The 12,492-nt window shown below is 47.1% G+C and overlaps 1 protein-coding gene across 1 annotated transcript in view; it reads right to left on the bottom strand.

Annotated features, from left to right (window-relative positions):
• Positions 1-12,492, bottom strand: part of ZFR2 (zinc finger RNA binding protein 2) — a gene marked incomplete at its 3' end in the record, with an annotated part of 435,737 nt that overhangs the window by 81,094 nt on the left and 342,151 nt on the right. Inside the window, exon 16 of the mRNA XM_082246780.1 lies at positions 3,806-3,901. Coding sequence (XP_082102906.1) covers positions 3,806-3,901 — 96 coding nt within the window. The remainder of the gene's footprint in view (positions 1-3,805; positions 3,902-12,492) is intronic.

Genomic DNA, 12,492 nt, shown 5'->3' with positions numbered 1-12,492 from the left:
ACATTAAAGCAGGGCAAGTCTACAGCAAAATGGCGGCCCCCACGGCGCGCCATGCGGTCTTCAGGACCCGGGGGGGGGGGTCAGCAAACAAAGGCATCGGGTGGTCCCCACCAGAGAACACGCCACCCCCCCTGCAGGGGCCGCAATACATTTGCCCCCCAAAGGTAGGAACCTGTATGGGGGGGCAGCTAAGGGGAGGGGGCCTGGTATACCCAAGAGGCCAGGGGAACCCGAGGGTCTGACTATTCCATGGAGGGGGCCCACGTCCACCCCGAGACCGCCAGAGAATTGGGGGGACACTCACCATACCACGGATCAGGTGGGCGCCACTACTTCCCACCCGGGATGCGGGTGCTGCTAGTCAAGGGTTACGCTGCGACTCAGGACGTTCCAGGTCGTTTGCGTCCCAGCGAGACAGTCCACTCGCGGGCTCGTTCCCATCCTTCAGGGCTCTGTCGTGGCAAGGCCTAGTGCTGGACTATAACCTGCTCATGCTCGCTGGCCAGGCTAGGAGACCTTAAGGATCTAGAATATCCAGTCCGAAACCCAGCCGGCTGTTGCTTGTAGTTCTTTAGGAACTCTACTTAAAAACACATTACAAAAAAAGGTTCCATAAAAAATAACAGCTAAGACTGAAGTCCCAGTAGGGAAACTAGGCAGAAATTTACCATAAAATACTTTTCTCTGAAGGTTATTGACGGACACAGCTCCAGAATCTTCTTGACCATTGAGTTATGCTGCCCCCTACAGGAGTAGGACATTAGGCAGGAAAAAGCTTTACCATGCCTATGGGGCAGTCCCAGGGGTATACTCCCACTTCCTGCTATAGACATTCAGTTAAGTTGCAAGCAGTGTCAGAAGAAAAATAACCCAACTCAATAGAGGGGTGGGTGCTGTGTCCATCAATGAACATCAGAGAAAAGGATTTTTCGGTAAGGCAAAAATCCAATTTTCTCTTTCGTTCATTGACGGACACAGCTCCAGAATCTTCTTGACAATTGGGACGTCGCAAAGCAGTGTCAAAGATGAGGGGTGGGAAAAAACACGAAAAAATTCCCAAAAGTCTAAACTTGGCCAACCAGGTAACATGGTGCTCAACCAGGAACAACTGAAGCTAACCTGAAAAACAAAAAAAAAACATACACCCTCAAAAAGGACTAATCCTCTCAAACAGCGGCCTGAAAAACGTTGCGGCAAAAAGAAGCATCCGCAGATGCCAGCACATCTATTGTTGACCAGGTGGCCGCCTTACCAACCTGCACGCCTGATGGCAAAAGGCCCACGTAGAAAGCGCCTTAACATGGAACGGAGGAACCTGACCCTTGATGGAATAGGACTGCACCACCGCCTGTCTTGTCCAGCAGGAAATGGTCGCGGCAGACGCGACCAACCCTTTGGGAGGTCCATCCATAAGGACAAATAGTAAAGCTGATTTATTAAATGACTCGGGTTGTCGCAAGGTACACCCTGACCGCCCGATCCACATCCAGAGACTGCAAGGCAATCTTCTTAAAATGTTCAGGCTTAGAACACAGGGAAGGCAACCCAATGTATTTATTCAGATGGAAACCAGAAACAACCTTAGGAAGGAACGACTGACAATGGTGAAGCACCACTTTATCTCTGTGAACCAGCAGGTAAAGAATGCCAAGACAACACCGTCAGCTCCGACACCCTGCGTGCAGAAGTAATAGCCACCAAGAAGGCTACCTTTTGGGACAATGTAAGCAGAGGAAGCTCGCAAATATTTCCTAAAGGCGGGTACTAGAGAACCTACAGCACCAAAATAAGATCCCACGGAGGCAACCGTACTGGGGGGCCAAGTGGCAAACCCCCTGAATAAAGGTGCGAACCAAAGAATGGCAAAAGAAGACTGCCAATCCCGAAAACTTGGCCCTTGACGGTACCCAAGGCCAGGTGCTGCTTAACACCTCTTTGAAGGAATGCCGAAATGTGAGCCACCGAAAAGAAATGGGGATGAACTCCAAGAGACTCGCACAACACGTTTACTCCTTCCAGCGCAATGGTAAAATCTTCCTAGAAGTAGATTTCTTTAGTATTTTACAACATGGCAATCAGCGATTCAGACAACCCCTTATCCTGCGAAACCTGGCCTTCAACAGCCAAGCCGTTAAAGTAAGCGACTGTAAAACAGGATGGAAGGCTGGTCCTTGGGCCAATAAATCCTCTCAGAGAAAGTCTCCAAGGGGCTTCTGCAACCAGCTATACCAGATCGACGTTCCAAGACCAGCGAGTTTGGAGCCACTAGGATGACCAGATCCCTTCTGCCTCGATCCTTCACAGGAGACTCGGCAGCAGTTTCAGCGGGGGAAAGGCTTATATCAGAAGATACTGGCCCCAAGGAGACACCAGTGCGTCTGTGACGTCAAGAGGATCCCGGGACCTTTCCACTATTCTCTGTACCTTCCTGTTGAGAAGAAAAAAGGCCAAAAGGTCCACCCTCGGAAATTCCCCACTGGAGACCCAGTGGAACCTTAAAACGGCAGCTACCTCCAGAGCCTCCAGGACATTGGTGAAAGACATATGCCATGGCCGTGGCATTGTCCGATAGATACTTACCTGGCACTCCTGAAGGCAATTCGTCCAATGAGCCAGACAAATCTTATTGTCTGACGTTCCAGTATATTGATCGGAAGTCTTGACTCCCCCAGTCCAGACCCCTTAAGCACATCTGTGCCCAAAATGCCTCCCCACCCGGACAGGCTGGCAACCGTGGGGACCATTGTCCAGTATAGGGGAAGGAAGGATTATCTAGAGACTTGGCAAGAATCTCCCTTTGCAGAGGCTCGAGTGGAACTGTGCAAACGGAACAGCCTCGAAGGTAGATACCATCAGGCACAGCGCCTGCACACAAGTCCAGAAAGACAACAGGAGCAGAGTCGCATCCTGCAACTTTGGAGTTTTTGCTCCCCTGGAAAAAAAAAACACCCTGGCTGAAGCCGATCCAGAATCAGACCCAAATAGTCCAACTTGGTGGACGGAACCAGAGCATATTTTTGAAAGTTCAATTTCCAACCGAACTCCTACAGAGTCTGCACAGTAATGTCCAGGTTGTCCTTTAGAGCAGTGGAATGGGGGTGCTGTCGGCGAGGAGGAATTCTGCCAATCAGGCCACAACCAGGTCGTATGTGTCCTCGTGTCCTATCTTGCAGGCCAGCCACCATCCAGTTGGGCTATGTCATGGCTGACCTAGCGCGAAGCTAAAGGCCTGCACGCGCTTGCAGGACGGACTGGGGAGACCGTAAGGATCTAGAATATCCAGTCTGTCGCCCAGTCCAGCAGTTGATAGTAGTTCTCACAGTAACAAAAAAAAAAAAAAAAGAAAAAGAAAAAAAAATCAGTTTAAAAAAGGAGAAAAAATGCTAGGACCAGAGATCACAGCAAGGAACTAGGTCCTTACTCCTGACTGGCAGAAAAAAACTGAATGCCTATAGCAGGAAGTGGGAGTATACCCCTGGGACTGCCCCATAGGCATGGTAAAGCTATTTCCTGCCTAATGTCATACTCCTGTAGGGGGCAGCATAACCCAATGGTCAAGAAGATTCTGGAGCTGTGTCTGTCAATGAACAAGAGTGTAATTTAAAAAATGGGCTCTATGTACCCTAGTGAACAATAGGATGGGCTTTATATTTTGTTATATGGGAAAATAAACAAATCCAATTGGAAAGTATAAGTGACAGCTCTATTTTCCCGTATTTAAAACTAGCCCAAATGTTGACAGAATATTATTCATAGTCATCCGGAAAAATACACTCAATGTATTTAAAATTCCACTGTCTCTTACCCAATCAGAAAGAGCCCTCCATACCGAAACTCTCTGACGCAAGTCACGTAAAATGCGGATAACAATAACACAGGACTGCAAATCACTGGCATTAGCCTGGAAAAGATGCATTACAAAACTGTAATTAGAATTTATCACACATATGGCATTTACCAATAAAACAAAGAATATATCTATGTATTTATATTTTAACAGTATAACCAGTTCTGGACCTTCAGAGTATGAAATATAATAAAAGCATATCTCCTATACTATACTCTATTTGCCAGCAAATCTACATTGTTCTACACTGTATTCCTGTGTGAAGGCAGTCATCTGGCTAGGTTTTGCTTCTGTGATACAGCTGCTCTGTATCGCATAAGTGGCTGCAGCAGCTCCTGTGTAAAAACTGGATTTTTGTATGAAACTTACCGTAAAATCCTTTTCTCTGAAGTTCATCAACAGACGCAGCTCCATATCCTCATTACCATTGGGTTATGCTCCTCCAATCAGGAATAGGCACTAGGTAGGAAAAAAAAAAAAAAAAAATTTACCACGTCCATGTGGGCTGTCCCTGCAGGCATAACCCCACACACTCTGCTTCAGTATACAGTATCGTTGCAAGCAGTGTTTAGAAGACAAAAAAAACCCCATACACTCAAAAGTAGAGGGGCCGGTGCTGCGTCTGTCGAATTTCAGAGAAAAGGATTTTTACGGTAAATTCTTACAAAAAATCTAGTTTTCTCAATTGTTTATCGACAGACGCAGCTCCATATCTTCATTACCATTGGGATGTCCCAAAGCACTATTGTCATCAGGGGTGGGAATGAGGGGTGGGAGAACAACGCAAAGAAGAACGTAATTCCCCAAAGGCTAAACTTAGCCAACCAGGTAAAAAGGAGCTCAACCAGGAAAAACTGGAGCTCACCCAGAACAAACATACACCCTCAAAGAGAACAAAAAAAGTCTCTTTAAACAGCAGCCTGCAAAAGCTTGCGGCCAAAAAGAGGCAGCCGAAGATGCCAACACATCTACATTGTAGAACTTTGTAAAAGTATGCACGGACATTCAAGTTGCCGCCTTGCAAACTTGTCTCACAGACGCTTGACGGCGAAAAGCCCAAGAGGCACTCAGCGCCCTAGTAGAATGCGCTTTCACAGGGAAAGGAGGAACCTGACCCTTCAGTGAATAAGCCTGAACCACCATCTGCCTGATATGGTTGCAGCAGATGCAGCCAATCCTTTAAGAGGTCCCTCAGTAAGGACAAAAAGAGCGTCTGATTTTCTAAAAGACTTCGTGGCCTCCAGGTAAACCCTGATTGCTCGAACCACATCCAAAGAATGCAAAGCAATTTCCTTAGAATGCTTAGGCTTGGGACAGAGTGAAGAAGGCAACACTGTCTTCATTCAAATGAAAATACCTTAGGAAGAAAAGAAAATACCTTAGGAAGAAAAGACTCATTAGGTCGAAGTACCACTTTATCTCTGTGGACCACCAGATAAGGTGCAACGCTGCATTTTCAGATACTCTGCAAGCAGAAGGGATAGCCACCAAAAAAGCAACCTTCTGAGACAGCAGAGAAATCCCCTGTTCTCAAAAGAAGGTTTTGGAAGAACCGAGAATACCAAATTGAGAACCCACGGAGGTAGCGGGGACCGTCTCGGAGGAGCCCCATGGCGTACTCCCTGAAGAAAAGTACGAATCAAGGTATGCATGGCTAACGGGCATTGGAAATATATAGCCAAAGCCGACACTTGGCCTGTGATAATGCCCAAAGCCAACCACTGTTCAACCCCTTTCTGTAGAAAGGCCAAACCCCAAGCAATGGAAAACAAGCTAAGGTGCACCATAAATGTACGATTTCCACATACGATGATATATCTTCCTGGAAGTCATCACAATTCACAGGGTCAGAAAGACCTCTATCGCTCTGTAAAGCAGAATAGAAGATCGGGCCTTGAGACAGCAGATCTTCCTTGAGAGGAAGTCTCCAAGGAGCATGGGTGACCAACCGTACCAAGACCGGTGAGGCCAGTCTGGGGCTACCGGAATGCTTTCCACCTCTACCCCTGTGGCAGAAGTGTTAACGGAGGGAAGGCATAAATCAGCCGATACTGACCCCAAGGAGTCATCAGTGCGTCCGTGGCGTCGGCCAGTGGGTCTCGAGACCTGGCTACAAACCTCTGCACCTTCTTGTTAAGATGAGAAGCAAACAGATCGACCTCAGTCGTCCCCCACCGAACACACAGTGGATCAAACACCCCCGGGTGTAGGGACTACTCCCCTTGGTCCAACACCTGACTCAGGTAATCCGCTTGCCAGTTTTCCACACCTGGGATGTGCACCGTAGAAAGAGCTGGAGCAAACTGTTCCGCCCAGGCCAGAATCTCAGCCACCTCCTTGGCCACCAAGACACTCTTGGTGCCACCCTGGTGATTGATGTAAGCCACAGCCGTGGCAGAGTCCAATTGAACCCGAACCGGACAATCTTGCAGACGAGTCATCCATTGGCGCAGACAAAGCTTTATCACTCTGAGCTCCAAAACATTTATCGACAGTTTGGACTCCTCTGCTGTCCAGGTTCCCTGGGCACAGAGCTTAACCAGCACCCCGCCCCAGCTTGACAGGCTGGCGTCTGTGGTTATCACCGTCCAAAACAACGGGAGGAAGGACTTGCCCTGGCATAGTGCTCCTGAGCAGGAAACCAGTTACGAGGAAAATATACTCTAAGATTTTGGAAAACATTTTGTACTTGAAGCAGGCAGAAATAGATTTCTTCCACCTCCTGTCCCCGTAATCTTAGATTTCCTACAAGATGGGGGTAGAGAAGGAAGAAAAAAAAAATTTAGCTGCCCCCGTTGCCGTGAGCTCGTATACGTGTACGGGTAGTCGGGCCGCAAATGAAATCGCTGTTCAAACCACACATGTGAGGTATCGCCGCGATCACCAGAGCGTGAGCAATAAAGAGCTACACTAACTCTAAACTGGTAACCGTTAAAACATTTTTAAAGCGTCGGCTATGGAGATTTTTATTGACCGTAGTTTGTCGCCATTCCGCGGGTGTGCGCAATTTTAAACCGTAACATGTTGGGTATCTATTTACTCGGCGTGACATTTTTCACAATTTACAAAAGAAAATGGGCTAACTTTACTGTTTAGTTTTTTTAAACGCAGTGAAATGTGATTTTTCATAATTTTTCCCAAAAAAATGGCGTTTGAAAGACCGCTGCACAAATACTGCGTGACAAAAAATATTGCAATGACCGCCATGTTATTCTCCAGAGTCTTTGCTAAAAAAAATATATATAATATTTGGGGGTTCTAAGTAATTTTCTAGCAAAAAATACTGATTTTAACTTGTAAACAAAAAGTGTCAAAAATAGACTTTGGGCTTAAGTGGTTAAGGCCCTCCGATCCCCTAATCAGCTTAGTTGCCCTTCTCTGGACTCTCTCCAGTTCAAGCACATCCTTTGAGGACTGGCAACCAGAACTGGACAGAGTACTCCAGATGTGGCCGGACCATGGATCTATAAATTGGCAGCATTATAGCTTTATCTCTGGAATAAATCCCCTTCCTTATGTATACTAATATTCTGCCGGCTTTGGTAGCTGAAGCTTGACATTGCATGCTATTGCTTTGTTTAAACAGGGACTGCAACAGGATAGTGCAACCATGTCCGATACCCTGCAGGCCGAGGTAGTAGCCACCAAAATTTTCACCTTCTGGGATAATGTAGGTAAGGGAATCTCTGAAAGTACTAAATTTAAATCCCATGGCGGCAAAAGAGACTGTACAGGTGGAGCCACATGTCGAACCCCCTGAATGAAGGTACAAACTAAAAAATGCCTGGCTAGGGGATCGCTGAAAGAAGATTGATGGCAGACACCTGGCCCTTGATGGTACTCAAGGCCAACTTCTGATCAATGCCCTGTTGAAGAAAGGTTAGAATCTGAGCTACAGAAAAGGATTGAGGATGAGAGCCAATCGACTCACACCAAGAAATGTACGCTTTTCACGTACGATGGTATATCTTGCTGGAAGATGACTTCCTCACTTTCACTATAGTAGGGGATCACTGATCCAGACAGACCTCTATCCCTCAGTACCTGGCTTTCAATAGCTAATAGCTCTTGATTCCTCGCAGGAACTGCGTAAGTAGCCTTAGCGGAGGATGATACTGGACTTACTGTGGCCCTTGGACACCTGCGGTGTCTATCCGAGGACCCCGTGACCTCATCATGGACTTGGTATCCTTCTGTGGAGCCAAACCTGATACAGGAGCTGCATGTAAGACTGTGCAAACAGAACTGTCTTGAAGGTGGATACCACCAGACTCAGAACCTGTATACAAAATGGGAGAGAGAACTACAGTGCCTTGCTAAAGTATTCGGCCCCCTTGAACTTTGCAAACTTTTGCCACATTTCAGGCCTCAAACAAAGATATAAAACTATTTTTTTGTGAAGAATCAACAACAAGTGAGACACAATCATGAAGTGGAACGAAATTTATTGGATATTTCAAACCTTTTTAATACAAAACTGAAAAATTGGGCGTGCAAAATTATTCAGCCCCCTTAAGTTAATACTTTGTAGCGCCACCTTTTGCTGCGATTAAAGCTGTAAGTCGCTTGGGGTATGCCTCTATCAGTTCTGCACATCGAGAGACTGAAATTTTTGCCCATTTCTCCTTGCAAAACAGCTTGAGCTCAGTGAGGTTGGATGGAGAGCGTTTGTGAACAGCAGTTTTCAGTTCTTTCCACAGATTCTCGATTGGATTCAGGTCTGGACTTTGACTTGGCCATTCTAACACCTGGATATATTTATTTGTGAACCATTCCATTGTAGATTTTGCTTTATGTTTTGGATCATTGTTTTGTTGGAAGACAAATCTCCGTCCCAGTCTCCGGTCTTTTGCAGACTCCATCAGGTTTTCTTCCAGAATGGTCCTGTATTTGGCTCCATCCACCTTCCCATCAATTTTAACCATCTTCCCTGTCCCTGCTGAAGTAAAGCAGGCCCAAACCATGATGCTGCCACCACCATGTTTGACAGTGGGGATGGTGTGTTCAGGGTGATGAGCTGTGTTGCTTTTACGCCAAACATAACGTTTTGCATTGTTGCCAAAAAATTTGATTTTGGTTTCATCTGACCAGAGCACCTTCTTCCACATGTTTGGTGTGTCTCCCAGGTGGCTTGTGGCAAACTTTAAATGACACTTTTTATAGATATCTTTAAGAAATGGCTTTCTTCTTGCCACTCTTCCATAAAGGCCAGATTTGTGCAGTATAGGACTGATTGTTGTTCTATGGACAGAGTCTTCCACCTCAGCTGTAGATCTCTGCAGTTCATCCAGAGTGATCATGGGCCTCTTGGCTGCATCTCTGATCAGTCTTCTCCTTGTATGAGCTGAAAGTTTAGAGGGACGGCCAGGTCTTAGATTTGCAGTGGTCTGATACTCCTTCCATTTCAATATTATCACTTGCACAGTGCTCCTTGGGATGTTTAAAGCTTGGGAAATCTTTTTGTATCCAAATCCGGCTTTAAACTTCTCCACAACAGTATCTTGGACCTGCCTGGTGTGTTCCTTGTTCTTCATGATGCTCTCTGCGCTTTAATCGGACCTCTGAGACTATCACAGTGCAGGTGCATTTATACGGAGACTTGATTACACACAGGTGGATTCTATTTATCATCATTAGTCATTTAGGTCAACATTGGATCATTCAGAGATCCTCACTGAACTTCTGGAGAGTGTTTGCTGCACTGAAAGTAAAGGGGCTGAATAATTTTGCACACCCAATTTTTCAGTTTTTTATTTGTTAAAGTTTGAAATATCCAATAAATTTTGTTCCACTTCATGATTGTGTCCCACTTGTTGTCGATTCTTCACAAAAAAATTACAGTTTTATATCTTTATGTTTGAAGCCTGAAATGTGGCAAAAGGTCGCAAAGTTCAAGGGGGCCGAATACTTTCGTAAGGCACTGTAGCTGTGTGACAGTAGCCGGTAAATTACAGCCTGTGGTCCCTGAAGTTTGTGCAGAGGAAGGACCACCCTTGTCAAATAGAATCAGACCTAGGTAAATCAATTCCCTGGACAGGGATAGGGGGGACCTTAGGTAGTTCAGACATCACTTAAAGCCGTTGCAGGAATTAAATCCGCACAAGGAGACTCAGGACCTAAAAAAACCTGAAAAAGGACAAGCTTTGTCCCCCTTTCTGGGTACCCCCAAATTAAACATGTTGTGGATCTCCTTGACGCTCACAGGGCCAAAAAAAAGCATATCCCCCCACCCCAATAATGTGTGAGGGCAAACTTTCATGCTGAAGGAGTCTTGTCTGCTGGACCGGGGAAGCTAGCTCTAGGCTTACCCGACCAGGGTTGCGTGGAACCTCCGGGGGAAGATTTAAAAGATCAATTTCCCTTGTTCTCCATCCCAGAAGCACAAAATAAGTTTCTATGGGCTAAGAAGGAGGGCCCCCATCTGTGGCGAGGTTCCTTCACTTTCCTTGACTGTGGCAGGAAGGTACTCTTTCCCCCCCTTGATACCCTTAATGAGGTCATCCAGGGTAGCCCCAAACAAGCGATCGCCTTGAAAGGGCAGATCAATGAGAACTTTTTTTAGAGGCTCGGTCTGCAGACCAATTCTTAAACACCAGCATGCGTCTAATCACCACCACTGAAACAGATAGTTTGGACAGCACAGGAGCTGTATCCAAAGCTGCATCAAAAATCAAATGCAGCCCGTGGATCAACTGGTCCGCTAAATCAACATAAGCAGTGGGGACCTGCTCACCCCCCCAGGCCCTGAGACACCAAGGCTGAGGCAAAGACTGGCCTCAATGCCGAACCAGCCATAGTAAACATGCTGCGTGCCATAGCCTCCATTTTCTTGTCAGCCGGGTGCTTAAAGGATGGTAATTCCTCTACGGAGATCATGGTTGCTTTATTCAACCTGGAAATAGGAGTGTCCACTGCTGGTGGACTAGCCTACTTTTTTAAAAGGGACTCCTCAAAAGGGTAGGGATCAGCAAAACGTTTGGGGAACACAAAGGGTAATTTTGGTTGTACCCATTCCTTACAGGAAAACCTGTCAAAATAAGGAAACACCTTTGAAGTACGATGCGACTTCTGCGTACCAAACGGCACGGCCACGTCCGTGGGTACATCATCCTCCATTTTTAAAATCTCACGCACTGCAGTGATAAATGAGTCTACCAGCACTTTTTAATACGCTGCTGTGACCATGGAGGAATCATCCTCACTATCGAATGGATCCGGGGTTGTGATAATAAATCCCTCTGGACGGGCCTAATCCATGGTGGTATCAGGCTCAGAATAAGGTTAGTGGGGGAGATGTGACCCTGAGGCTCAATAAGGAAAGGAAGACCTTGCAGTACAAAAACATTTTGGCACCACTAAAGGATCCCCTCAAGGTTCAGGGTACCTATCAGCAGAGAGAGATACTAGGGACCCCCAAAGAGACACCCTACCGACCGAAGGAGCGCCGAGAATTTGAACTCAGCATCATCATGGACACTATCCCTGTTCATATGTCCAGGGCACAGACAGAGGAACATAAGGAGGAAGAGGAGGAGCTTCGGCATCCCCACAAGGCTTCAGTTGTCTGCAGCATCTCCCAGGCTAAGGCCAAATGGCCATCGGGACATCAACCGACTACACAAACACGGTCGCCAACCGGAGACCAGCCAGACTAAGGGAAAAAGGCCACCATTAGCTACAAACACTGAAGCATGCTGCTAGGATTTTTCCTGTACCCTATGCAAGGGGACCCCCTGAAGGTAGGACACAAGTTTAGGGGAGAATCTGCTGAGCACTCTGCACCGGTCTCTGCACTGGGACCCCCCTGCACTATACCCACACTGAAAACAGCAGGGCATGCACCTAGGGGTCTCCTACACTGGGACCCCTCCAGACTACCAGTGTGGGACACACACTATCCCAGGACACTTACAGAGTGGGGATAGCGGGGGAGACCCCAGGGTTTTCTGCTGCATTCTCTGCCCTGGGACCCCCCCCCCATCAGACTCTAGGTTCAGACAGGGGGGAATGGGAGTAGGGGAAGTGCAGCTCAGTGAGGGATTTAAGGATGGGAGGAGGGAACCTGCAGGCAGGCCCATCCATCCCTGGAGGTTACCCGCGTCTACTCCAAAAGAAAACCACCAAAAAGGGAGAGGGGGGACTGTACTTACCCTTCCATATTGCGGGTAACGCTCCAGACAGAACTCCTCGCCACCAAAGTAGGGGAGCAGTCGGCCAAGGGACAGCTGCGACTCAGACCCAAGCCCGGTCGGGGCTGGGGGGACCACTAGATCTAGATTATCCAGCCCGTCGCCCAGCCCGGCAGTTGATCGTAGATCTCTCGAGAGAAAACAAAATATATATAAAGGAAGGAGAAAATTGCTAGGACCAGAGATCCCAGCCAGGAGCCTGGGTCCTTACTCCTGACTAGACAGATTAAAACTGATTAACCTAGAGCAGAGAGGGGGGGGGGGGGGGTTATATACCAGCTGAGGATGGCCCATGGGTGTAGCCAGGTGTTTTTTGTTCTGCCTAGTCCTACTCCTAGAGGAGGCAATATAACCCACTAGTTATGATTTATGGGGCACTGTGTCCGTTGATGAACGAAAGCGAAATTAAGTTTCCAAGCAGACAATGCATGCATTCAGTTTCTGTAAGTGTCAAAT

This window comes from Pelophylax lessonae, assembly GCF_965119305.1.
Source record: "Pelophylax lessonae genome assembly, chromosome: 1".
In the NCBI taxonomy this organism is placed as follows: domain Eukaryota; kingdom Metazoa; phylum Chordata; class Amphibia; order Anura; family Ranidae; genus Pelophylax; species Pelophylax lessonae.
The sequence above is the reverse complement of the archived record's forward strand: the minus strand, read 5'-3'. Positions and strand labels throughout refer to the sequence as shown.